The sequence below is a fragment of the Rosa chinensis genome, chromosome 3 (genome assembly GCF_002994745.2).
Source record: "Rosa chinensis cultivar Old Blush chromosome 3, RchiOBHm-V2, whole genome shotgun sequence".
Taxonomy (NCBI): Eukaryota; Viridiplantae; Streptophyta; class Magnoliopsida; order Rosales; family Rosaceae; genus Rosa; species Rosa chinensis.
Genome location: NC_037090.1, coordinates 21,201,315 through 21,228,466, shown reverse-complemented (window position 1 = coordinate 21,228,466; position 27,152 = coordinate 21,201,315). Strand labels below are relative to the sequence as shown.

The 27,152-nt window shown below is 39.3% G+C and overlaps 4 protein-coding genes across 5 annotated transcripts; 2 read left to right on the top strand and 2 right to left on the bottom strand.

Moving 5' to 3' along the window:
• Positions 1–4,547: 4,547 nt before the first annotated feature.
• On the top strand, positions 4,548–5,502 carry LOC112194278 (transcription termination factor MTEF1, chloroplastic; the record flags this gene model as incomplete). Its single annotated transcript, XM_024334527.2, has 1 exon — positions 4,548–5,502. A coding segment is annotated over one exon (915 nt), but the record flags the coding sequence as incomplete, so codon positions are not given.
• A 164-nt stretch (positions 5,503–5,666) lies between these two features.
• LOC112194276 lies at positions 5,667–7,046 on the bottom strand. The gene has a single exon (XM_024334526.2). The coding sequence runs from the start codon at positions 6,962–6,964 to the stop codon at positions 5,921–5,923; it is 1,044 nt and encodes a 347-aa protein (XP_024190294.1). The 5' UTR covers positions 6,965–7,046; the 3' UTR covers positions 5,667–5,920.
• A 10,972-nt stretch (positions 7,047–18,018) lies between these two features.
• Positions 18,019–23,022, top strand: LOC112194999 (transcription factor E2FA). 2 transcript variants are annotated; one of them, XM_024335277.2, is made up of 14 exons: positions 18,019–18,556; positions 19,550–19,742; positions 20,017–20,070; positions 20,151–20,236; positions 20,358–20,446; positions 20,566–20,620; positions 20,869–20,921; positions 21,005–21,055; positions 21,172–21,220; positions 21,313–21,378; positions 21,471–21,547; positions 21,697–21,934; positions 22,175–22,241; positions 22,361–23,022. In XM_024335277.2, exons 1-14 carry the CDS (start codon positions 18,341–18,343, stop codon positions 22,492–22,494), a joined length of 1,428 nt encoding a protein of 475 aa, XP_024191045.1. In that variant the 5' UTR covers positions 18,019–18,340; the 3' UTR covers positions 22,495–23,022. The 2 variants fall into 2 exon arrangements, with proteins under 2 accessions (XP_024191045.1, XP_024191044.1); XM_024335276.2 differs by having other exon boundaries at positions 22,358–23,022.
• Positions 23,023–24,260: 1,238 nt separating this feature from the next.
• On the bottom strand, positions 24,261–25,343 carry LOC112194275 (F-box/kelch-repeat protein At3g06240). Its single transcript, XM_024334525.1, has one exon. The coding sequence runs from the start codon at positions 25,341–25,343 to the stop codon at positions 24,261–24,263; it is 1,083 nt and encodes a 360-aa protein (XP_024190293.1).
• Between the last annotated feature and the right edge of the window lie 1,809 nt (positions 25,344–27,152).

Genomic DNA, 27,152 nt, shown 5'->3' with positions numbered 1-27,152 from the left:
AAGTTCTGCTAAATTTTTAGAAGAATTTCTTCTAAGGTGGACCCCGCAGGGCCACTTTGGATTTCAGGGTGAAATTCGGGGGCGGGTCCTGTCAGCGTGTCTGGCGGATGAAGGGCTAGAAGATGTTTTTTTCCTCAGAAGACAGGGAGTTGCTCTTTGTTTATGGGTTCACTTCACAAAGCGGGCTCAAATTGACTTGTAATGAATTTATATTACTTAGATAGGAGCTTGGTCTTTATTTTACCATTTTTCTATCTTTAAGTATATGTTAAACTTTGACTTTTTGGCTGGTCATCTAATGCAATGAACCTTTATCTATACTATTACTAGCCTTTCTGCACGCGCATAGCGCGTGCGAAAGGGCCGCGCTCGCGCGTGCGATTTATTTTTATTTTACACATTTTTCTTTTTCAAATTGAAGACACTCATATCTAGGATAGAGACTTAAAAAAAAAAAAAAAAGAGAGAGAAGAAGAAAAACTAATCGCATATATGGCAGACGTTCATCTAGTTTCCGCGTGTGAATTTATTTTCTTTTACACATCCGTTAAAATTTATTTTTACATGGTGTTTAGATAGTAAGTGAGACAGTACTATGACCAACTATTTACAATTATAATTGCATAAAACAAATAAAATTATTTGAACAATATCTATTTAGACTTACAATAATACTAATATTAATTTTGATTTTCAACGGCTCATAACCTTACACAAAACTTTAGATTATCCTCAAATGCCATACTATGGAGGATAGCCCTCTAACTAATTTTGCCTATTGTGGATCCATTTCCTTCAACTTTGCCTTCAGCCCTGCCCCCACTGGGAGAGGATTTCCCCTATCTGCACTTTAGCCGGCCAGCCCTCAAAATTGAGATTGTGTGTCTGAGTCCTTTCATCTTTAAGATTAAGGACTCATGCCCAGCTGTAGCTCGAAGCATCATTCTCTTGCACTATCGTGAACTACTACGTTGTATTCACCTTGAATGCTACTTCTCTGTACACTTTTGAGTCCCCAAGACAGACATTGATTTAAGAAATTTCATATAGTAATGGTGCCACTAACTCTAAAACTAATTCTTCATCACCTTGAATTGTTAGTACAGAGCCAAACTTAAAAGGAAAAAAAGAAAGAAAAAAAAAAAAAAGAGAGAAAAAAGGAGAAATATAAACAACAGAATTATTTTAAATTGATTTGAGACAACTGCATAATCATAAATCAAGAGTCCGAGAGCAAACAGTACAATATCATCACTACAACTCATCTAAAACAAAAGTTAAAGATTTAAGTGCATGTTCCAGATTCTCACTTTCGAATAGTGAAACAATAGTATAGTTTATTGTACTTAATAAAAACAACAACTAATGAATAAAAAGGTTTAAGTGAGCAGGATAAAAGAATAAGAAAAAAAAAACGTAATGGGCATCAAATTAAGCAAGTCATGAACCGAACAGAAATCCCGAACTCCTGCATCTGTACTCCAATTAAAGAAAAGTAATAAAAGGAAAGAGGAAGTATCAATATATACGTTCACCTGAAGAACAATAAGGAGCAAATATTAGATATACAACAAAAAGTAATTGAGTAATTCATACATTGATTGAAACTTTCATTAAAACTGTAAGTCAAAAAAAAAAAAAAACATCAAATATGTCTGAAATCAAGCAAAAAGGCAATAGAGAAAAACAAACAGACATACATTGCCAGGAACTGAACTAATGCTTTCATTGAAAAAACCTACCAACTGGTTGTTTTTCGGGAATTTACTCTTCCTCTGAAATGCAGACACAACTAAAAGAATGGATGCATTCTCAAAATAAATAAATAAATAAATAAATAAATAAATAAATAAATGGATGTGTAAGTTCAATTGGTCAAAGCCTTATATAAATGAAATGATAAAAAAAAAATCAAGAATTACCACTACTGAAACTCTAGAAACAACCATGGGTCATCGACTCCAGTTGCATGATCGTAAATAGCACCTGCAGCCCCCTTTGCAAGATTAAAAAATGAGTGGCAAAAGGCTCACCAGCAACAAATATTGACAATTAAAGCATAAGACACAACTGATAAAGTGATAAGGACACCCAATCACACAATTTCCTATGCATACTTAAGGTAATACTAAAAAATCAAACAAACAAACAACAATATGATAAACTTACCAGCTATGTGTTTCTTGAATATTTATTTCTCTAATCTGCAGTCCAGTCTTGAGCACTGTAACATGAAATAGCAATCAACTTATATCAATCATGAAGGAGAGAAAGAACCTTCTTTCAGTACATAAGTCCCCATAAGACCTATATATAAACACCCCCACAGAATAATATTGGTTGAAATTGCTTACCAAACGGATCACTGAATAGAACCAAGCCTCTTGAAGCAAATCCACAGAAAGCACAGAGCTTTAGTTTTACCAAATATCAATCATCATAATCATCACTATTATAGAAGCAATGCAAGGCATAATGGTATGTGTCTTTAATCATATTTATCAAACAACAGAAAGAAAGAAAGCAATGTAATCCCACACGTTACACTACCTAATGAAAGAATATCAGACAAATTTCATTGAGGGCCATAATGATATTCAAAAACAGGAACAACATATCTTGAGATGAGATGAGTTGATGGGTTGATCTGGTTGCACAGTCAATTTTCTCTAGTTGCATGGCTGATCACTCCTGAAATGAGATTTCCATTCAAACTAAACATGGTGTTAATCACTCCTGGCTGTTTGAAACAGAAGAATCAAGAGATAAAAAAAAATAATAATAAAATAAAATAAAGAGCATCAAATACGTCTGAATAAATATAAATGAAAAGAAAAGTTAAAACTCAGTAATGAACTTAATGAAACCCAGATAATAGATTTAGGCATAACTCTGTTCTCCAGACTCTTTAATGGGTGCCAAATAACCACAGAAAAAACAAACGAAGCGCTTTCTGCAGCCCAAGAGAAAATTGAATAACACAAATAATAGAATCAATCACTACAAACCCATAGAATCACTTAACTCAACAAAAAGGGTGGACCTGTAAAGTGAAGTTCGAAAGTCCCTTCTTCCAATCCACCGGTATCCCTTCAAGCATTGTGTTTAACCAAACAAATCATGCTATCTTCAAACACGTTTGAACTAAAATTCAAAACTAAAAATTGGTATTTCAAATAATAATCAACAGAATGAAACAATAGGAAGCCTATCCAAAAGCCAAAATTGAAATTGATGACGAAAAGAGAAGTGTAATTAAAACCAAACCAGTGAAACACCCACCTGTCAATACAAAATCTCAAAAATAGGAACCAAATAACGTTTCGATTGGAGATTTGGGTGTATTCGAATTTTCTCTTTTCCCCTTTATATGTTGGTCATCACCTTTCTCGTATTATATAGATCATATCTGGTAGTTGTAACTGAGATGGGAATGGTGGTGAGTTCATCTCTCCTTGATCGACTCCCACGTTCCGTCGTGCGGTTTTCTTTTCCTCTTCGGTTGTGTGTATGTAGTGGGATGTAACTGTTCTGTTCGTTTCACACGTCTCTTTTTCACATACTTCTTTTTATTTATTTTCTTTTTTGTTTTACTATACTACCCCTCCAGATTTGTTTGTCTGACATAGCTTAACAGGGTTAATTGTGGTAGTTCAAATTTTGGTGAAGCTTTTGGAGGCTTCGCTTTATTGTAGTAGAGATTACGAGAGGAGGGTTTGTTATCTAAAACTGATTTTTTTTACTTTTTCAACCCTCAAAGATTAAAATATCATGGATAACATTTTATTCATCAGAGGCAAAAGTGTCAAAACATAATAAATGAAATAAAAAACTAATTAAAAAAATTTCCTAAAACTACCCACTCTAAGCATAACTGCCCACAACTCCCACACCCATCGGGTGTAGGCAATTTCTAGTTTCAAAAAAAAAAAAACCCAAAAAAAAGCTAGTTCCCACTTCCCACCTTATTAGTTTGGATCGTACCTTATTAGTTTGGATCGTGGTAAAAGCTCCCAACTCCGTGAACAGACTTGGACTGTTGATTAGACCCAGTTTTGCAGTGCTGACATTTCCTTTGCGGTTAGCTTCATGGTCAGGTCCATTACAGTTGGGCTGGGCTTATACGTTTTCGTAATTAGTCAGGCCCTTTTGCCTCTACATTGTGCTCTTTTTTTATTTTTTCTATTTTTCTTTGTTCTGTTTTGCTGTTTATTTTGTTTTGTTTTTTGGTCTGACTAATTTTGACTCTTCAGATAGCAAGCACTCCTCACTCACCAATCAGAATCCTGAAGCCAAATATTACAATTGTTTGAGCAATTTAGGCCTTATCCTCTCACCACAGCGCTCATGTCCTTCCCTTTCTTCTTCTTCCCCCCCATATCTCAGCCATGACCAGCACCCACACCAGTACCAACAACCAACCCAATGCAAGAAACCCACTTCCTCTCCACCTCAAACCCCAATCCCTTCTTCTCCATTCCCCTCCCCAACCCAAACCCAAATCCCAAATCCCAATTCCAATCCTCTTCCTCCTCCTCCCACCATGACCCTTCTTTCCACTCCCCCAAAACCCCTCACTTCCCCATCCTCTCCACCAAAACCAAAACCCCATCATCATCATCCCCCCAAATCCTCAAATCCCTCAAACCCCAAATCCCCCCTCCCCCTCCGACTTCCACGACAAGGCCCTCTACCTCGACTCCATCGGCCTCGACCTCTTCTCCCTCCTCCACCACCACCCTCCCATCGCCTCCGCCTCCCTCCCCGACCTCAAATCCACCGTCCATTTCCTCACCTCCATGGGCTTCTCCACCCCCGAGTTCCGCCGCCTCGTCGGCATGTGCCCCGAAATCCTCGCCTCCCGCGTCTCCGACATCATCCCCATCTTCACCTTCCTCCTCCGCGAGGCCCGCGTCAACGGCTCCGATCTCAAGCGCGTCATAAACCGACGACCCAGATTGCTCGCCTCCAGCGTCAAGCACCGCCTCCGCCCCACCCTTTACTTCCTCCAGTCCATCGGCATAGCCGACGTCAACAAGCACACCTCTCTGCTCTCCTGCAGCGTCGAGGACAAGCTCCAGCCCCGCGTCGACTACCTCGAAAAAATCGGGTTTTCGCGGCGGGACGCATTGGCCATGTTCCGGCGGTTCCCGCAGCTGTTCTGCTACAGCATTGAGCATAATTTCGAGCCCAAGTTCAATTACTTTGTGGTGGAAATGGGGAGGGAGTTGAAGGAGCTCAAGGAGTTTCCGCACTACTTCTCGTTTAGCTTAGAGAATCGGATTCGGCCGAGGCATCAGAGGTGTGTGGACAAGGGTGTGTGCTTTCCTTTGCCTATTTTGTTAAAGACCAGTGAGGCCAGGTTCCGGGATAGATTGGAGGTTTGTTGTAATTCTTCTATCCCGTTGAGAAATTCTCCCTTGTGGTGTACAAATTCCATTTCTGGTGATTTAGACAAATGAAAAAAAAATATAACCTCATTTCCAACCCTTTTGCTTTTCACTTTGAAGATATATGATTTGAGCCAGAAACCCCATATTTACTTGAGAAGCAAAGTTTTATAGGAGAGCTGTAGATGAGAATTACAGGAATATTTTAGCTACTGACATGTTGGATCATATCGTATACAGTTATATTGCATACATTTTTAGTATATTATGAACATTAGGTCCTAATGGGGACCTGAGGTCTTTGTTTATGTTATGAAACACTATGCTGAATTAAAAACTCAGTTGATAACTTAATGTCAACTGTCAAGAACGCTCAGGAGCAACCAAAATTGCAAAATAATTGAACCAAATTTAATCCATTAACAGCAAAGTTGCCACATTCATTGGAAACTATTTACATAAAATTGAATCGAGTTCAAATGTGTATTAGACTAATTGAAATGAAAATGCACTTCCGAAGAATTTTCCTTTCACACAAACTGCTTGATCCCTGAGCAAATCTTTCGACATTTACATCTTTCCGAATTAGTGTCATTTTGGCCTAAGGTACCTAGTACCATAGCAGTTCTGCTGACCGTGATCTCTGCCTCCACAAAGCAAGTATCCTCCCTCAAAAGCCCTCTGTCTTCCCGTCTGAAATCGTCCAGTGCAATGAAATCATCCCAACCGAGAGACCAAGTAGGGCCAGTGAAAATACGATTAGTACCATTCATAGTACAGTGCAGTGCATGTACTTGATCTACAATGCGCAGGCAGAAATTGGTTGATACTTTGGGGCCATCACCAAGATCTTCTGGATTAGCTAATGACAAATAAAGAGAGAGATAAGTACCCCTTCCATCACCGATTCCCTGGGGATAGAGAACTATCTTCCATTTCTGGCCTCCAGCAGTGAATCGTTCTTCATAGCATTGAGCGGCTAAGTTTGAAAAGTTCCCAACCTTCCAAGTATGCTTGTACTTCTCTGAGGTAGTCTTCCTTATTGATAGACAATCTGCTTGGGGTACGGGTCTTCTTCCATTACAAACAAAGACCTCAGCTCCAAACACACATTTATCATCAATTAGATAACCATTGGAGGCATCAGTAAAATCCCTTAGAGAGACAAGTTTATCAAAACCGACTGCACCAGACATCTCCCCTCGAAAGCAAAAGTTTCTTGTATTGGCATCTTCAACAACCAAGTACTTGCTCTTTATCTGATCAAGCAAAAATAACCTGAAATCAACATATACTTCCTCACCAGGCTGGAGTGAGTTCTCTCCCGCGGTTACCAAGTAGAGAGAGATGTGGTCTTCTACATTCTTCTTCTTGTTTCCGTTTGGGTAGAACACGAGTTTCCAATTGTATCCTCCGGCTCCGAAGACCCCCGATTCACATTTAACATTTGTCTCCGCAATTGAATCATCCGCCAGCAATGAAAAGGACTCTACCTTTAAAATGTAACTAAATGGTGTTGATTCTGAAAACGATCTGATAACCCCTGCATCTTGGTCAGAGACTACAGTAGCCATGGCAAGAAACGATCAAGAACTCGAAGGGTCTATGGTTAAAACTTGAAGGTCTTAAATAATGGTGGTGCCGACCAATGACTCTTGGAATATAGTAAAACAAAGAACAAACCCTAAAAGAATCTTTAGATATGGAGACTGGTATAGCGAGCGTGTATTATATATAGGAGCGTAGAGCCCTTGTAGGAATAGGATTCCTGAAAAAATCTTAGAAAAAATTGGCTTATTTCTTGATTACCAAGTATTTTACCGGCCCAACATGACGTTGTTATCTTTCAGCTTGGGCTAAATATGACAATGTTTTGGTTTTCCCATTCCAACAAGAAATTTATTTCTTAAAAACAGATGAATTCAGTAGCAAATCCCCTTGATAATCTAGACAACTCTTCAAGTTACATGCTAGAAACTCTACTTTAATTTTTTATGCCATGACATGCTCCTAAAATAGCGAGCTTTGTTGCAGCTGTAGTCGTATTAACTATTGCATTTGATCTCTTTCAACATTAAATTTAGCATCTTTGCTGTTATTATTATTAATATTATTATTATTTTAAATCAAAGGGGAAGGTGATTCAAACTTTAACCATGTTGGATATTAGCGAAAGCGTAAGCGTAAAATAAGAAATTAGTTTTGAGTAGGGAGATATGGTACATGAATGACACACAATATGAGAGATATACAACCTAAAGGCATATACAAAGCTCTTAGAGGGAGATATGAAGGAGACTCTCAGAATATGATATACTTCTACAAAATTACTCTTCTACACACTTTACTGGCTTACTTAACTAGACTAGCCTACTTAAATAGGCTTTCATTAAATAATGCCATAAGTATGACAATTACAATGGACAAGTCTTAGACCATTACACTACTAACATTTTTTTTTTTTATTTGTCAATCACACGGTGTCCTTAAAATCTTCCTAGGCTCAGAGACTAATCCGTGCTCGGGGGATCTTGTCATAACGGTTCCTCCCCCGGCCACCAAGAATATATTGGGATTTAACTCCAATAAGCGTCAGCGGGATTCAAACTCGAGTATAGGGGTTCTACACCTAGAGGTTGTTATCAACTCGACCACCTGTGGTGGTTATTACACTAGTAACCTTAGAGCAACTCCAACAGCTTCTTCATATTTTGATTTTTCTCTACTTTAGGGAAAAATGAGCCTCTTTTGCTCCAACAGATTCCCTATAATTATTCATATTTTAGAGAAAGTGAGGAAAGAGAAAACCAAATTCTCTATATTTACAGCAATCTCTAAAATTTAAGGAAGAATTTGGAGATTTTAGAGATTGTTGTAAAATAGAGAATCTGTTGGAGTTAGAGAAGAAAAAAAAGCTAAAACTTTGACTTTTGCTTCCTTATTATACAGAAATTATAGGGAAGCTGTTGGAGTTGCTCTTAAACCTTCCCAACTCTCCTAACCTATAAGCCACTAACTCTCACCATTATTCTCACCATTATTTCACCATAACTCTTTACATAATTCTATTAATCCTTAACTCTTTACATAATTCTATTAATTTATTTCCAACGAACCAATGTACCAAATGCTAGTTGCATTAAGATGTGACTACTCGGCACTGAAGCTTTTAAGATGTCTTTTCAAGAAAAAAGATGTTTTAACATGTGGAAAACTGGAAAAGTTAGAGTACGAGAAGAAGAGAAATGTTTTAAACAATCAGCAGAAATCTTTGTTAAAGACAATTATATCATTTTATGTATATGATAATCAATAGAATTTATAATTTATAAGCCATGATCAACTATAGTGGTCTGTTTGCAGAGCTCAACTATAAAATAACTGGCTGCACTCCCTAAGATATTGTCGATGGAGGAATACGCAATAAAAAAGAAACCCATTTTATTATGGCTTTTTTATTTATTTTTTAAATTTTTATAGTTTTAGCTAATGATATGGTTATTATGATTTGAAATCTAGTTAATCTCAAAACTAGTCATTTGCTATGGTTTGGATATCCTCTGTGTTGTGGCAACAAAATTCAGGTGACCTATGCTTAGTCTAAATATAGTATCAATATTTTTTTTTTGTTACAAAATATAGTAGGGAGAATTCCACAAATGGTCACTCAATTATGACTCATTCGACACTTTGGTTACTAAAGTTTCAAATATATCATTTTAGTCACTCAACTATTACACTCTCAAACATTTTAGTCACCCAAGGAGTAGTTTTTTTAATTAACAAAGTGACTAAAGTGATTGAGAGTGTAATTGTTGAGTGACTAAAATGATATATTTGAAATTTCAGTAACTAAAGTGTCGAATGAGTCATAATGACTATTTGTGAAATTTTCTCAAATACAGTATTAATATTACCTTCACTTAATCACATTGACGTCAAAACCACAATTTTATCCTAAAAGGATTTGGTATTATTAAGAACATTCCAATCACATATTGTTTATGTTGTTATGTCTAATTTCCTTTTATTGAGTCACACAACCCCAACACTTTGTCCCCAACCACTCTCATGTCTTCCATAGATGCTACCATTGCAAAACATGCGACGACCTCACTCTTTAGATGGTTATTCGTTGGGGAATCTTTAACCTTGGCTTGACATATCTCTCTCTCTCATGCGACGACCTCCCCTCCCGCTCATATTAGTCAATCCTTCTTGGTGAGACTACTCACCACTAGAAGTTTCAATCCATCATCTTGGAGATGTATGTTCCAAGCTTAAAGAGGACCAAGCTCTATTTCAAGTTTATGGGAAGGAAAATAAATAGCCGTATTGTCATTGACAATTAATGACAATACCATCGGTTATAATTCTCATTACCTGGTTGACATTTAATGTTTTATTTTTTTTTGATACTAAAGGACTATAATTAAATTTGGAAGCCTCTAGGGCATCCACTGTTTACTGTGTCAAATAATAAAGCTCTTGAGGCCTCCGGAGGGACCCTATTGGTCCAAGTAGAAGTCATTACATCACGATGCCCCAAATTTGCTATAGCATCTGCTACAAAATTTGCTTCCCTATAAACGTGTTTGAAGCACACCAAACTAAAGCAAGTAGTTAAAGCGTGAATATCATTAAGAATTTTCAGCAGCCTCCAAGGGGGGTGAATGCGTTTGTTGACTGCCTTAATGACTAACTTAGAGTCTCCTTCCACTTCAATTGTTGTGTACCCTTGGTCTCGAGCACAAAGTAGTCCATCTCTTAGAGCAATGGCCTCCATTACCGGTACAATAGTGGAACCACCATGTTTTGTAGCTGCAATCAGGGGGTTGCCATGGTTGTCCCGGATTATGAAACCACCAGCAGCAGAAGTTCTAGTCACAGAGCCATCAAAATTTAACTTAACACACTGGGCAGGCGGAGGAGTCCACTTAATAGTGGTTGGTTGGGTTTGAGTTAACACCCTTCCAGCTCGCCCGTGAAGATCGGAAACGCTATGAAGAACAGCAGCAGAAGCCGCCACCACAGATCGTGGGTTTACATGGATATTTCTGAAGATTGTGTCATTTCTCACTTTCCATATTTGCCAGCAAATTGTAACTAATTTCTCAAGAACTTGATTATCAGAGGAAGTAGAAAAAACAAGGTCATGAAATACCTTTAAATAACCATCATTCCAATTCAAGGAGGAGGAGAAACCTGCCAGTCGCCAGACTTCCGTAGCAAAACTGCAATATCCAAAGAGATGATCTGCAGTTTCATTGTCAGTATTACATAAGGGGCAAGAGTTATCCTGTATCACACCAAACCTGGTCAGTCTATCCCTTGTTTTGAGTCTGCCTCTAAAGATAAGCCAAGCAAACATTTTAATTTTAGGTGGGATATTGAGTTTCCACATCTTTGTTAAGAGGGTTATTTGGCTATGTTTTTCCTTGTGATTAAGTTGGAGCCAAGTGACTGATTTAATAGTGAAGAGCCCATTTGAGGAAGGTCCCCAAACAAACTCATCTTCCTGTTCAGAAGTAGGAATAGGGATTCCTACTATTTGGTTTACAATATGCTGCTCTAGTAGTTGAGAAAGCTTACCTCTGTTCCAGGTGTTGTTGCTTATGTAATCCTCCACTGTTTCGTTCCAATTGATGAGGTGCTTCCGATCCTCCGCAACATATAAATGCAGCGAATGATCAAGAACCCAGTTGAAAGTCCAAAAGTTTATCACTTTGCCATTTCCTAGTATCCATCTTATTCCTTTCATAATGAGATCTCGAGCATCCAAGACGCCTTTCCAAGCAAATGAGTGGGATTGTTTCTTCCTTGCCTGGAAGAAGGAAGTGCTTCTTAAATACTTTTGTCTCACAATCTGTGCCCACCAATTATCTTTGTCAGTAATGATTTTCCAGCCTAATTTAGCAAGAGCTGCATTGTTAAAATAAGCAGAGGGTCTTATGCCCAAACCCCCCACAGACTGTGGTTGACAAATCTGATCCCAAGCAACTGGTGGACATCTTGTATCTGACCCCCAGAAAAAGGATCTAGCCTGCTTGTCTATAGTATCTGTTACCTTCTTTGAGCATTTAAAACAAGACATGGTGTGGTTAGGCATATCTGCAAGGTTTGACTTGATTAAGGTGAGTCTGCCGGCTCGGGAAAGAGTCCCTTTCTTCCATCCGGCTAATTTTGAGAAATCCTCAACAATAACTCATTAGTGTTAATAGGATCTTTCCAAAAAATTACATTATGTATGCCAAGGTACTTACCAATTGTGGTTTTCTGCCTAATGTTCATAATGTTGACTATTTCATTCCGGAGAGAGCTTGGAACATTTTTTGAAAAATAGAGTGAAGATTTTTGAAAGTTGATTTTCTGACCTGAGGCTTCAGAGAAACTTGCGATGACTTTTGTTATGTTTCTGGCTCCTTTCTTTGTGGCTTTAGCAAAAAGAAGACAATCATCTGCAAACATCAGGTTAGAGATTCTAGTACCACAAGGAGAAGACAGTAGTCCTACCTGGGACTTATGGTTTATAGACAAATTATTCATGTGTCGTATAAAAGGCTCCATTGCTAGAATGAAAATGTAAGGGGATAAGGGATCTCCCTGTCTGATGCCTCTTGATGGTTGGAACCAACCTGCTGGTGATCTTCCATTAACTAGGACTGAAAAAGAAGCAGTAGATATACAATTCATGATCATGTTAATCCAACTATCATGAAACCCAAAATGTTTGAGGCACTGAGTAACATAAGACCAGTTTAGTAGATCATAAGCCTTTTCCAAATCCAGTTTTGCTCCCATGGCACCTGTTCTACCATTCTTTCTCTGGAAATCAGAGAAGATCTCATGTGCAATGAGGATGTTATCCTGAATTGCTCTTCCAGGAGCAAAGGCTCCTTGGTTTCTGGAGATACATTTGCTTAAGAGAGGCCTTAGTCTGTGTATGATGATTTTCGTTATAATTTTGTAGGACACATTGCATAGGCTTATGGGTCTGAAATCGGTTACCTTTTCAGGATTGTCAATCTTCGGTATCAAGGCAATGTTGGTGTGGTTTAAGAGATTTAGAGGAGTATGATTTGTAAAACAATCTTTGATCATAGGGATAAGGGTGGTTCTAACCTCATTCCAGCAGTTTTGGAAGAAGGCAGCATGTAGTCCATCAGGTCCCGGTGCTTTGTAAGCACCTATTGCCATGACTGCTTTGAAAATTTCTTCGTCAGTGATCGGCTTTAAGAGCATATCATTATCCTCATTGGTAATACAAGGGTGAATAATAGAGGTAAAATTATCAATAGAAGTTTGACTAGGGGTAATATCAACAGCAAAGCGTTTTTTGAAATCCTGAATCAGCAAATTTTCAATTTCCTGGTGTGTTGAAACCAGGTTCCATCATTCCTTTTCAGTCTGGTAATATAATTCTTCTTCCTTCTGATGTTTGCTTGGGCCTGGAAGAATTTTGTGTTTCTATCTCCCAAGGTAAGCCAATTAGCCCTAGCTTTTTGGGACCAGAAGAGTTCTTCATCTTGGTAGCACTGCGCCAGTGCCTTTCTCAACTGGTGATTTTTTTCCTGCAAAAACACACTATCAGGTGAGAGCATAAGTTGTTGTTGGGTAATACTGCTCTCCTCATTTAAGTCAGCAATCTTCTTAAAGATATTTCCATAAACGTTCTTATTCCAAACTTTTGTTTTACTAATAAACTGATTACACACAGCAAGATAATTATTTTCTAGGGTATGTTTCCAAATTCCTTCTACTAGAGGTTTAAAATCTTTGTGTGAAAGCCACATGGCTTCGAACTTGAAACCTCTGCCATTGTGCTGGACCTTATGCTTTAAGGTTAAACAAATTGGTCCATGGTCTGAACCGATTATTGGTAAGTTTTCCAAACTAAGATCAGGAAAATTATTCAAGAGTGCTGGGTTAGCACAAGCTCTATCTAGCCTTTCAAAGATGAGAGTGTCATCTTTGTGGTTATTAGTCCAGGTATAAGGAATCCCGGCAGCATCAATAGAGAGAAGATTTGCTCGGTTCAAAAAATTGAGCATATATCTAGTCACATCTTGGTTACCACCAAGTTTTTCAGAGGTGTTCATGATGATATTGAAATCACCCATCAGAATCCATTTTTCATTGTCTGGTGGACTAAGTCCAATAATTTCCTCCCATAATTGGGCTTGTTTTTCTTTTTGGGGATATGCGTAAATGAAAGTAGCATACCAATAATCATTTGTGATAGGGTCTGTAATTATGCAATGTAAATATCTATCATGATGCTGAATAATGTCTATCTTAGCCATTCTAGTTTTCCACAGGAGAAGCAAACCCCCACATTGACCCTTGGCAGAGACAACAAAATAATCATCAAAAGGCATCTTCTTCAATTTATTTAGGATAGTACTGGATGTTCTAGTATCCATGATAAAGAAAACATCCGGGTCTAGAGAAGAAGCATAAAAGAGAGATTGTGCTACAAAACCCGACCAAGCACTCCCTCTACTATTCCAGCTTACTAACTTCATGGTTTCTGGATTTTGGGAGAAGAGGCGCTGCCCTCCCCAACAGCTTCACCAGCATCAGCCATGCTTTGATCCTCATTTTCTTCTTGATTACGTTTCCTGGAGCCAGAACTCATTACCGAGCTGTCAGCCTTAGCAAACAAAGCCCTCTTTCCATTGATCATCTGGATCTCATATTCATTCATGCTGTCATCTTCCTCAAACCTAGATGCCCTAGCATCATTAAAATTTTCAAACTGCACATTTGGCAACCCCAAATTAGCATTATAGGACGCAACTGCATCCGTAGGTGAGTATAACTCCTCTATCAAATGGTCATAGCAAATAGGGGAATTATACAGTTTAGCAATTTCAGGGAAAGAAGAATAAGAGAGGACAGAGCTGAAAGAGGTAGAACCACTCACCACCTCCTCACTTGAGGATGAGCTTCCAACAGCCCCGACAGTCTTCTTGTGCCCCTGAGCTTTGAAAAAACTATCAGTTTCCTTGTCACCAATCACAATAGTGCCATGCCCTTTAGCAGCATCCTTAAAGCTTATCCCCGGCTTGATAAGAGCCTGCCTAGTAGCTTTCTTAGGTGCCATCACTTCCTTGCCCTTTCGAGTATAGACCTTAACTTTCTCCTTATTCTTGTCTGCAGGAGTTTCGCTTGTTTCAGTATCAGCCGGTTTACTCACAGTACGGTTCCTTCTTCCCACCGGAGTCCAATCAGGAGAAGACGGATTGTGGTTGTCCTTGGGGCCATCAACTTCATCAAGGCCGAAGTCAGGCTTTGCCGGTTGTGGGAAGTAGATCATTACCTTCTCTGTTGCCAAGTTTCTTATTTCCGAGTCAACCTCCATTCCTTCAGGCTCCACATCCTGATCCCCTTCTTCTTTGTCCACCATGACAAAGTGCTTCTCTTTCTTCTTATAGGGGCACTTGCGGATAACATGTTTGTGGCTTCCGCATTCAAAACAAATTTCAAAGATAGCTTCATATGAAATGAAAATCTTTGCAGGAGGGCTTACCAAGTCGAAGGGCAGGTCTCCTTCATCAGCCTCTCGGACAACCAAAACCCTTTTAAGTGGGGTTTTGAGGTCAATTTCCATACAGACTCTAGCGAAGATATAGTTCTCACTTTCCTCTGTTCTTTCATCCAGTTTAATAAAATGTCCAACCACCTGAACAATCGGTTGGATTGCCTCTCTGCTCCAGAAGTGTAATGGGAGATTTGGAAGCCTGATCCACAGCACCAAAGTCTCAATTGTAGCCTCACGAGGGTTAAAGGAAGGCGACCACTTCCGGATATGGAAAATTCTGCCCTTGACAAACCATGGTCTGTGCTCAAGGACAAAATCGACATCTTGTAGGTAGGTGAACTCGAGGGAGTACCATCCATTAGCCATTTGAGTCAGCTTGACAGTCCCTTGTAGGCAGGACCACATCCTATTGCACTTCCTAGCGATTTTCCTAGGAGACACCTTCTTGCCAAAAAATTTGGCTAGAAGACAGTAGTTGGTGAGGTGTTCCTTGTTGGTAATGGAATGCCTAGGAATAAACACCTGGGTTTGACTGCTCTCTACCACTATACGAGTACCGCCAATGTTAGCAACAAAAGGTGGTTCATTTCTGTTTGGTTTGGGATAGGGATTGAAAAATGTAGGGTTTCTTCGAGGGGGGTTGCTTTGGGCTCGGGCGTTAGGGCTGTAAGCCATTGCAATGCCAAAGGAATTTCTAAGTAGAACACCGGATTGTGACTGTGACCAGTGTAAACCCAGCACTACCCTATAAATAGTCATCCAGGGGTGAGGTCGCGAAGACAAAGGGTTGGGGTCAGCACATAAAATCAGGTACGCATGGTCTTGAAAAAACACAAAATCCATAGCACAACTAGGTAATATGAGATAGAATCTTGTAGGGTTGGTCGAGGGCCGAATTAAGCGTGCTCGGAAGAGGTATCGATTCTTCATAAAAACTCTCGAGCGTATTAATTGCTCAGCGGCGTTAATAAAATCAAAGCAATCATTAGCTAAACTAAGAGGTGATTTGAGAATAGAACGGCGTACCTGATTAATGTAGATACCCGAATCAAGTTCCAAGTGGATCCATCTCTTACCCATCCTACTAAGAGGCGCCACCATGATTGTGCTTCTGGAACATGCATTCGCTGAACTGTTGTGTGCAGAGAGAAAGGTCGAGGTCCGGACATAGCTAATCTTTCCAAGGGACGAGTAGATCCAGGAAGGAGGGTAGCTGATGTTTTCAAGGGAAAGGAGGTCATGTTTGGCCCTGGTTTCAAGTATGGTTGGGGCGATGCTAAGGAAAAACAGAGAGTTGGGGACATTTGGTGTAGAATGGGAAAAGGAGATTTGCCAAGTGGTGGTACTAAAGCCTGGCCATGGTGGCCACCATCCGATCTCCCCGGTGGCTGCAAATCTTGCTTGCACAAACCCTAGCAGAGCTCTAGGAGAGGAAAAAGAAGCGCGTGTAGCGCGTGTCATGGCTCATGTGACTAGTGACATTTAATGTTTTATTTGATACAATCGTGCATCTAACATGCGTTTCTTAGATTTCTAATTTAATAATGCCTTTAAAACTCTCTCAAAATACCTCAAAAGAATTCTGTTACTTTCAATTTTGATGAATTTTTTAAATACAAATTGTTGCCCCCCTTTTTTTTTTTTTTTCTAAAGGCATAGTAAAATTGGAAGAAAAAAAAAAAACAGATAGAAAAAATATGTGGAAGGGACAAAAAATAAAAATGCCCCTACGTTAGACACTTAGACCTAAGCCTAGAAGGGTCCACCAACAACCTGGGCAAAAGTGTGAAGTGGCTGACCTTTGACGGCGGGTTAAATGTGGCGAATGAGAAGGAGGTCGCCAAATGTCACATGAACCCAGCAACAGTAGCACCACCAATACCAACACACCAACTTTTGGGTACGTGGTGCTTAGGGTTGGTTGGATGAGACGTGAGAATTCAACGTCAATAAAATCACAGTTTTATAATTTTATTTGTTTAAAGACAAATAAAAGGCGCGGATCGGCGATTCTTCTTGTATTTTTCGTTTCTTGTCTTTTCATTTAGCAGCTCTCGAATTATGCACCAAACTTTTCAACTAATTCGAAAATTGACACTTGATTCTGTCTTTTTTCATATTCCCCACGCTTTCTGGTCCTTCTTTTCATTCATGCCCCTTCATGCACTCAGGTTCTTTTGTTAACCTTTGCATTTTAGTTCAACTACTAGCTAAAGTTTATTATTCAACCTACACAGTACATTAATGTACCAATTTGATGTAAACTAAGTTCAATATAAAGATAGACTAATTCGAGATCAAGCTAAACTAGTCTACTAATGTATGAAGCCAATTTACCTTTATATCAAACCTAGTCTACTTGATATATAAATACACATTAATGGACTGCAAAATTATTCTTTAAATGGTCATGATACTTGATTGTATGTCTTAATAAGATTTGATATGAGAACTACACACCTTTTGCTTGGACAAAAGAATTGCACACATTGGTCGTTACCCCACATCTCTACTCTAATTAATTTTCTCTTCAAACAAAAAATTAACACGTTGGACAATATATATGTAACTGAATCTAATATATTGACTATGGTGGCAAGGTATGTGCCATTAAATCATTAATGATAAGTGCCGATAATGACATAATTTTCTAAAATTCTTCTTAGTAATTTTAAATATTTCTTTTGAATTATTAAAATATACACATGTACGTTGCTTTTAAAAGGTTAATAACGACCTATTACTTCGTTGTAAATCCGCCATTGTCATACCATAAGCACCAACATTTTCAAAACTCAAACGTTCAAATGTTTTGAGTCACAACTAAAAACTTGCCACCACACGACACCACAGATTTCTCTTATCACATGTTGATGCACCAGTCATTCCCACAGAAAAAAATAAATATGCACGGGTATTCCAACTATTCCTCCATTGGGTCATTGTAATACAATATCTGATTATTGGTTGTCTAACGAAAAAAAAAATCCAGGGGGCCAGAACGCAATTTAGAAAAGCTAGGGGGTAAGAAATAGAAAAACTCGGCAGCGAATTAATATTTTTTCCCCCGTGTTCCCTCCACATCTATCCGAAACTAAAAATTCCCTCGCTTCCCTCGTTTTCTGCTAGCTCTTCCCCTAACCCCCTTCAACACCCACTTTCCTCTTACCCTTCTCTCTAACCCTCCACTTTCTCTCTCTAACCCTCCACTTTCTCTCTCTACCCCTCTCGGAGATCCCATTTCGCCTCCCTCATAAACCCTAAGCCCCTCCCAACTCCCTCCGATTCTCTCCGCCTCTCTCCGATTCCCCCAAACCCTAAAGATCTGCACCTCTCTCCCTCCCGCTCGCTCGCTCGCTCCTCGTCGTCGCAATCGGTGACGGTTCGAGCCGGTGAGATCCTCTCCATGTCCGGCTGCGCTCGAGCTCCCAGCCGACAACCAGGGCCGCCGCCGCCGCCGGCCACTGGAGGCGGCAGCCAGATCGTGCCGCCGATGAGGCGCCACCTAGTGTTCGAGTCGAATAAGCCGCCGTTTTTTCCTCCGGCTGATTATCATCAATTTTCCGGGGGAGCTCAGAGGCCGGCGGACCAGGAGCCGGAAGCTATTGTTGTTCGATCTCCGGTGAGTGCTGGCTAATCTGTGTTTGTATGTCCATGCGTTTGGTTTGTTTAGTGGAATTGGGTGTGGTCATTGAGTGAAGAGCTGAGGGGAATTGCGGTGGTTGATTGGCGGCTTGGATTTTGGGATTTTTGATTGAGTGGTTGTTGGTGAGTTAGGGTTTCTCTGAGATGGGGATCAATTCCTAATTAGCTCATAGGAGTTGTTTCTGATTATATGCAGTGCTAATATTATGAGGAATTTGCTCATAAGTTGACTTTTTGCTAAGCCACTGTTCGTTCAGGTTTTATATAGATTTTGATGTAATTATTTGTAAGCTTAGTTTGTGTGTCTCAAATTGTAAAGTTGAAGAATCCGGATTGAAATTTGCGTGAGGGGAAGACTAAGATAGGGATGTTCGATATGCTGTAGGTATAACTCTTAACCGTGCGTTGCCTAATCCGGGTCGAAGGTACTGATTTACACGGAATCAGCTTGTAGTATTTGGCTCCCTTTTGGAATCAAATGCTGCTCATATAGTTCCCTATCTATTCGTTAAGTGTATAGATTAAAGTTATAGAAATGCAATCAGGTGTAATGACTGACACACGATTAGGCTATTCAGTGCAATTGTATGATTTATCTAATATGTTGTTAGCCTTTGAAAAAAGGAGCATTTAACTCTTTGTGTTTGCACTGAGTCTGTCCCGATGGCCGAGCAAGCTTACATGCTGGTTTATCTTTCTTACCATACTTATCTGTATCTTTGCAGAATTTTCTTACAGTTGTACACATTTATGCTTTGACAATTTTCCTTGATTTTAATGTTGATTGTTAGAAACTTTGTGTATGAGTAGCAAGAAAGTATTCCATTTCCGTATTGTGGCTGCATTCTCCATACTCCAATATCTAGATTGATTTTCAGATATCATTATGTAAAAGAATTACCAAAGTATTCGTTGTGCATTTTAACTAGTATGTTTGCTGAAATTCTTCAACTGTGTTTCTATTTCTCAGCAATTTATAAGGAAGGGTGCAGTGGACAACAATGAAGCGGAGAACAACGATTGGACTAGCAGTCCAGGATATAATAATATGATTCAAAGTCCCCTTCAAACCCCTGTGTCTACTACAAAAGCAGGAAGGACAAACAACAGAACAAAGGCTTCAAAGGGCAAATCTGGGCCTCAGACACCTGCATCAAATGCTGGTGAGTGTTCTTATCTCTTTAGTTTTCTGGGAAAATCTATCATTCAAGGAAAGCTAGTCCACGTAAAAGAGTGAGCTGGGACATCCCAGCCAATTGTATTTCATCAAAGGTCCAGATTCTTTGGAGGGGGAAGCAAAGGAATTTTCCTGGGAGATGTGAAACAATGAAATCTAGGACCAGGCTTCATTGTTCTTGGCATAAATATGTCACAAACTCTTGACATATCTTATCACATATAATGAGATCTAATTTTGTTGCTTCTTTCAACATGCAGGTTCTCCTTGTCCTCTTACTCCAGCTGGCAGCTGTCGTTTTGACAGTTCTCTAGGTTTGTGTAGTTGACATGTGTTGTTTGTATAAGGATGTAAAATTTTCTCACTGTGAGATAACTGTACTTGAATTGTCCAGGTCTATTGACAAAAAAATTCATCAATTTGATTAAGCAAGCAGAAGATGGAATCCTTGATCTAAACAAAGCAGCAGAAACTTTAGAGGTATTCATTTTGTCTGAATGTGTTAATACACACCCACCCCCCACCCCCAAAATATGTATATTCATACACACAAGCACATATCTTGTTGTATAGTGATTGAAGGGTTTCCCAAATGAAACAGGTGCAGAAGAGGCGGATATATGACATCACAAATGTCTTGGAAGGCATAGGTCTCATAGAAAAGAAGCTCAAGAACAGAATACGTTGGAAGTAATCTAATATAGTTTATTGTCAAAATTTTCTTCCCTCTATATGAATTCAATTCTAGTTCTAATAATATCTGGAACACATTTGAAACTTATGCAAGGATGGGTTAAATGATTGATCAGGGGATTTGATGCTTCAAGGCCAGGAGATCTGGATGCTGATCTCTCTATATTACAGGTATTGAAATGTTGATTTCATAATGTTGTCCTGTGAAGGCTAGCACTAGTTTATTCTGCTGTCTTTTGGATTATTTTAGAATTTTCTGTAGATCACTCCATAACCATAACCACAAACTGTTTCTTAATCTATAGATGCACAATTCCAGTTCTGTACATTGCTATAAAAACCGTGGTGGTAAAAGGAAATTCTGACAACTTAGTATCCTTTTAAGGCAAGAAGTTTGACCTTGTGGTTTTGTTTTGCAGGGAGAAGTGGAAAGCCTATCTTTAAAAGAGCGCAGCTTAGATGACCGAATAAGGTTTATGTGGTTAATTTTCTTTAAACATCAATTTCACTATCTTGGAACTATTTGGAGATGCTGATGCTTTTATACTGGTGCAGAGAGATGGAAGAAAAGTTGAGGGATTTAAGTGGAGATGAAAACAACCGAAAGTAAAATCTTCTTCTCCATCACTCTTGCAGATTGTTATTGATTTCTATATTCATATTATTTATTACCTGCTTCCATGTGTAATCATATGTTGTTACGGTATTACCTCCTACTCTAGGTGGCTTTTTGTGACTGAAGAAGACATTAAGGGCCTACCGTGCTTCCAGGTGAATGCCATGCATCATTTCTAAGTTCTAACACATATTTCTATCATCCTTTAGTATTTTCCATTGAACTAGTTGTCCCTTTTCTTTGCCAGAATGAAACCCTGATAGCAATTAAAGCTCCACATGGAACCACCTTGGAAGTCCCAGATCCCGATGAAGTAAGTCAAGATTAATTTTTCTCAGAAGTTACAAGTTATATATTCCTTTTTCTCTTTAATGCATTACTAAATTGTCTTTCAATACACACCAGGCTGTCGACTATCCACAACGGAGATACAGGATAATACTTAGAAGCACAATGGGACCCATTGACGTGTACCTTGTCAGGTATCATTCCTTCTTTCTGTGGCTGATGTAACTACATGTACACAGTAATGGTTTTCTTTCTGAATAGTGGTATGCTTGTTTGCATGCCGAAAGAGATTGACTTTCTTTTTTGGTTAATTCATTTGTCTTTCTTTATTGATTGATATTAGTCAATTTGAGGAGAAGTTTGATGACATCAATGGAGTTGAGCCACCTGCTAGCTTCCCAATTGTTTCTGGTTCTGGCTCTAATGAGCAATCAACAACAGAAATGGTCAATGGACAAAACAGAGGGAAGGAAATTGATCCTAGGGCGCAACAAGCTCAAGTTGATCAGACGTGCTCTGATGTAAATGCTTCTCAGGAGTTTGGTGGGGGAATGATGAGGATTGTTCCTTCTGATGTTGATGTAAGTATCATTATTCTGACGAATTTGTTTTTCTGTAAATAGTTGCAAAAGGAAAATAAAATTAGAAATCATACCAAGACTCAAAGTCAACCATGTAGATAGGAGTTTAAGAAAACGGCAATCTACATTCATGTATGGAGTTTCATATGCTCGTGGAGATCATTTTTAAAAAACCATTAATACTCAATAATGAATATGATTCTTGTTTATGGCTGAATGTTTCGTTTTTTATGTTTGCAGAATGATGCAGACTACTGGCTTTTGTCTGGTGTTGATGTTAGCATTACGGATATGTGGAGAACAGACTGTATCCTTTTTCAAAGATGTTCACTCCCTTTTGCATTCGCTCTCATCCCATTGTTTTGATTTTTATCTTGTCTTTTGTTTGTAACCAAGTGTATTCCTTCACCGTGACTATTATAGCAGCTATTGAATGGAATGGGGAAGACATGCTTAATGCTGATTTTGGACTGCCCGATGTAAGTACCCCAAGGCCACAAACACCACCATCTGGAATTGTTGAAGTTCCATCTCATGCTGTTAACTTTTCCCAAAGGTGAGTCTGGGTTTGTGTAACCAGCTATTTGTAGATATCTCATGTATCTACTACCCCATCCGTGGCCTTCCATCGCTGTGAAGTATTGCTTGCAGATGCCAAGTGATTGCCTGATAATGAACATGGGTGAAGCTTGTGGAAGAAGCTGATTGGATGACAAGCTGGGGAGTATTGTTATACTGTACAGTTCAGTACTGCATTTGACCCCCTGTTGTAGGAATAAAGACTTAATTTTATGATACTTTAAAAGCGGCGGATATTTAGCGAGGAATGAGTTATCGTGCAGTTAATAATCGTAGGCTACATTGGCGATGAAGTATTGCATAATCTAGTTGCACGATGCATGTTCATTATTTAATGTATGAGTTTAGTTTGGAAAAGCCTTCTGTAAATTCTTTAATTTTAAACATGATGCAGGATAGGCTTAATTTCTAGGTGTAATCGGATTATGTTCTTTCGCATCTAAAACATTGTTGAAATGCTGGATGTACCATTGTTGCCATACCAGTTTTGCCTCGATGCAAATGTCTTTTTTCCTGGTTGCCCCATGTAATGCTGCATTTTTTTCAAAGCATTGCTGTAGCGAGAAAAAGCTTGAAGTGTTTGTTTTTCACTCCTTTGTAGGGAAACAAAAGGTTGCCTGAAAGATTCTTGTGCTTCTGGTAATCATTTTTTTTTTTATCCGTTTCAGTTTGAGACTGCATTGAATATCTGCAGTCTCATCTAGATATAGACGTTCCTCATGCATTGGAACAAGATGTCGAACTAGGCCATATGAACTTGCGATCTTTGAAGAACAAGAATTAAAGACCTGGATCACAGATGGTATATCAAACTCTGAAATTAACTTGTGTCGATCCTAATTTGGAAATTACTGGAACCTAACCCTGACCCGGCTCTGAGGTCGGATAATGCCCGATGGCGGATAATCCTCATTTCTTTAGGTTGTTTAGCTTTGAATGTTTTTGGGGTATGCTATGCTCTGGATTATGGGTTCTGCGCCTTGCGCGGTGCTATTTTTAGCTTTTGTTCTGAATATTTGTACTGATCCAGTAATCCTGAGCATTTTAGTTGAGTAACTGACATATTCAAATGGCATTCTTCGTTCCAATTCCAATTCCAATTAATTTCTTCCAACTTAAGCAGAGTACACTGATTTCAAATGATCTTATTCACAGGGTGAGTTGCCTACTTGTCTTTAATACTCAAGCCTGTTATGGCGGATAATGCCTGACTTATATCTAATCATATGATTCATGATTCACACTTCCACGTCTAAAACTAAAGAAATGAGATGGATTACCATTTTGCGGGGAAGAAATTTATCAGGATTGATGTTCTTTCAAGCAGTTTGTTGATTATTCATACTACGAATCTGTGGTACACTTGGTCTGTACATTCACGGGAGCATTGGATGATATTTGTATTAGGTTCATAGCAACTAGTCACCAATTTAAACATCGCCAAGTATAAGTCATTGTAGAACTGTAGATATAATGTTTACCAGTTAAGTGTAATGGGCATGTGTGTTAGCTCATATTCAAGTATACAACATGGTCAGTAAAAGTTCAATGAATAATTTAATATCCTTCTCAAATGACTGAAAGAAAGCAGACATATTCTCAAGAGCCAATGCATCTGTAACGAAACAAACTTGAGCCAAACCAAATAACAGAGACTGCTAAAAGGAAACAACTCAGGCAGAGGAACAAAAAGAAAACCACTGCATGCATGGCATCAAAAGCAATCAAAGGGAAATCGCCGATCAGATCAATCGTTTAGCCAAAGTAGGGTCTCTTCATATGCAATCATGAACTCTCGCGAGGCACACGTTTCAAGCTTCTCTGCGTTCTCATGAACACTCCTTATCAACTTGAAATCATTCATACGTATCCTGCCACCATCAATCTCTTTAATCGCAATCTGAAACTCAAAAATTATACTAGTGTCCCCAAGGAATATCGGCCCCCAAATACGTATATCCTCGGGCTGACTGGAGACCTTAAAGTTGAAGAGCTTAGTCCAGGAGTCGGCCACCCCATATTCTCTCATGACCCACATATAGATAGAGCCACTAGCCTTAACGTTTTGTAAATCAAACGCACACAGGCATCCTCCAACAGAAGCCGCCAGATGTATGAAACACCCGTGCTCAAAAGTAGTAGGTAGTGGCATTGATCGGAATTCTTCAATTGACAGATCAAAAGCAACAATATCCGCATTACCTGCGTGGAACCAATGGAGTGCTTCATTTGAACGAATCCCCTCACTCGATAAGTATAATTCATCCAAATTAGGGAACTCAATGGTCTTCCAAACGTTAGCTCTCGATGAGAATATCTCCCTGGGTTTGAGAATTTTGTAGTCATCAGTGGCTGACAAATAGCCAATACCATAATATTGTAGATACACAATATTCATGGAAGGATCAGGTAATTTTTTAAAGAATCCAGTTGATGGGTTCCAAATATACCAATGATACAGAATCTTTGGTGACAACGAGACAATAACTGCTGCACATACCAAACCATTGCAGGAGCGTGGCATACTCAGAATGTCGCCTGGTTTCAAAAATGGGATTCTAACCTTTCTCACACATGAATTGTCTCCGAACGACAACGGCGACTCGGAATCAAGGGAATCAAATCCAAACTTGTCGGGGCTGTTGAAGAGGAGTCTGTGGCGGATGGTTTGGTGCTCACAAGATACTTTGTAATGGGTTTTGGCAAATTGTGGGTCGGACAATATGATGAAACGCCAGCGCTTTGAAACGCAGGTGAAGCGGATTAAGGATTTGATCGGCAACCTCTCCAGGACTTTGACTATCACATCTTCGGGTATGAACTCCGCCATTTGCAGTTGTTACCCCAGCAGTTCGGCTGTTCGGTAAAGTTGGAGTTAGCTTGGCGCACAAGGATCAGATAACATATCAAAAAGAGCAGTTCTCTTGGGCCTGAACGTTTCTGGCTCTTTTACAATTAGGGTTTTGGACTTGGCAAACCCTACTTGGGACAGGACTTTACCGGCACTTTCTTCGATATTCTCTACTCCTCGAAGTCGGTGTATTGTACAGACAGACAGAGCTGTTGGGCCAGGGCCAGAAGTGGTGGAACTTGTCTTGGACTCTTGGCTGATCAATGTATCAGACCCAACCATGAAATCCATTTAGTTTCTTCCAATACTTTACATAGTTATGTAATATGAGTAATACGATAGGCCAATGTTATAGGCCATTAGGCATCATATTGATGTTTCTACACTGATCTGACAGTAGACACAGCAAACTTATCCATTTGCCTGATACTTTCTTTTTCCAAGCAACTTATATTGTATAACTTGATCCACGACACATAAATGACAGCCTATAATGTGAATCAAGTTCTGAATGATTATCTATATTACACAATCAAGTATATAAACACAAACTAAATGCATGTTAGTTGGATTATATTAACACAAGACAAGGCATATACCTGATGCATGTGAAGAAGTCGAATGTTATTAGAGCAAGTCTTAGTCTTTTGCAGGTCTCTTAAGTCCGAGTAATCATTTAATGTGGCGAGTGATTGTAGAACTCGTTGTCTAGAGATGCAAGGGATTGTATCTCACAATCTTTTCTGCTTGCACGTCCTCTGACCCCAAAACCTATTGATTTACATGACCTTACGCGTTACTTCCGGCGTGCTTGGGTTCTGGATGGAAAGTTTAAGGTTCAGGAGCGACCACAGAAGACTTTTGTATTTGCTTTTGATCTCAGGCGAGATCGAAACCAAGTACTATGGGGAGGGCCATGGTACTACAATCGTGCGCCTATGCCTATTCAAGTCTATAATGGTCTAGCACCAATCCAAACAATCAACATGACTTCCCTATTCTTCTGGGTGAAAATCCGAAACAGAACCCCTGCTCTGGAGGAACCGGATACCATCAAAGCTGTAGCCTCGGTTGCGGGTACTTTTCTCAACATGGACAACAAGCTGTTTAAGGCCACTGGTGATATTCGTGTGCGAGTTGCTCATGCAGTTGACATACCTTTTTTTTTCTGAGGAAGACCCTAAAGCTTACTACTAGAATTGTTGAAGGAATTGATTTCTTTTTTGAGAATCTGCTGGGGTTGTGTAAGAATTGCAATCTAGTCTTTCATACGGAGGGCAAATGCATGGCTACGCCAAAGCCAACAGTGCACCAGGCTACTTTACAGAAGGAAAATAGGTTGGAGTTTCCTAACCCTTTTCAGAATGTGGTTAATGGTAGTTCTGCAACGGGTGGTTTTAGCTTTCATGGAAATAAAACCAGTCCACAGCTCCCTTGCACCATTTTTGGTCCCAAAGAACCTGACAAATCTTGAAAGCGAGTGACTATCTGGAAGGAAACTGTGGAACGCTCGAAGGAGGTGGAAAACTCTAGGGTGTTGATGCCGCTTGACATAAATGTAAGCAAAGATATGCTACATGTGATGGAGATTACTACTGGAATGGAGAAAACTCAAGGAAATGAGGTTTTTCTGATTTCCAACCAAGTGGAGGAGCATACGGTTTGCATGGAGGAAATTCAAGTGACTGATGTTTTGGATGGTCCGAACAGAGAAACAACCGGTGATTGTGTTACTGAATCTGAGCTTGCAATTCCAAGGACTGATTAGATTACTCCTGTTATGGAAAT

Bases quoted from the DNA above. Each gene is read 5' to 3' on its own strand.
- LOC112194276 (XM_024334526.2), bottom strand. From the start codon at position 6,964: ATGGCTACTGTAGTCTCTGACCAAGATGCAGGGGTTATCAGATCGTTT.
- LOC112194999 (XM_024335276.2), top strand. From the start codon at position 18,341: ATGTCCGGCTGCGCTCGAGCTCCCAGCCGACAACCAGGGCCGCCGCCG. The intron at 19,743-20,016 runs GTGAGTGTTCTT...TTCAACATGCAG, and splicing joins GACACCTGCATCAAATGCTG to GTTCTCCTTGTCCTCTTACT. The intron at 21,935-22,174 runs GTAAGTATCATT...TTATGTTTGCAG, and splicing joins TTGTTCCTTCTGATGTTGAT to AATGATGCAGACTACTGGCT.
- LOC112194275 (XM_024334525.1), bottom strand. From the start codon at position 25,343: ATGGCGGAGTTCATACCCGAAGATGTGATAGTCAAAGTCCTGGAGAGG.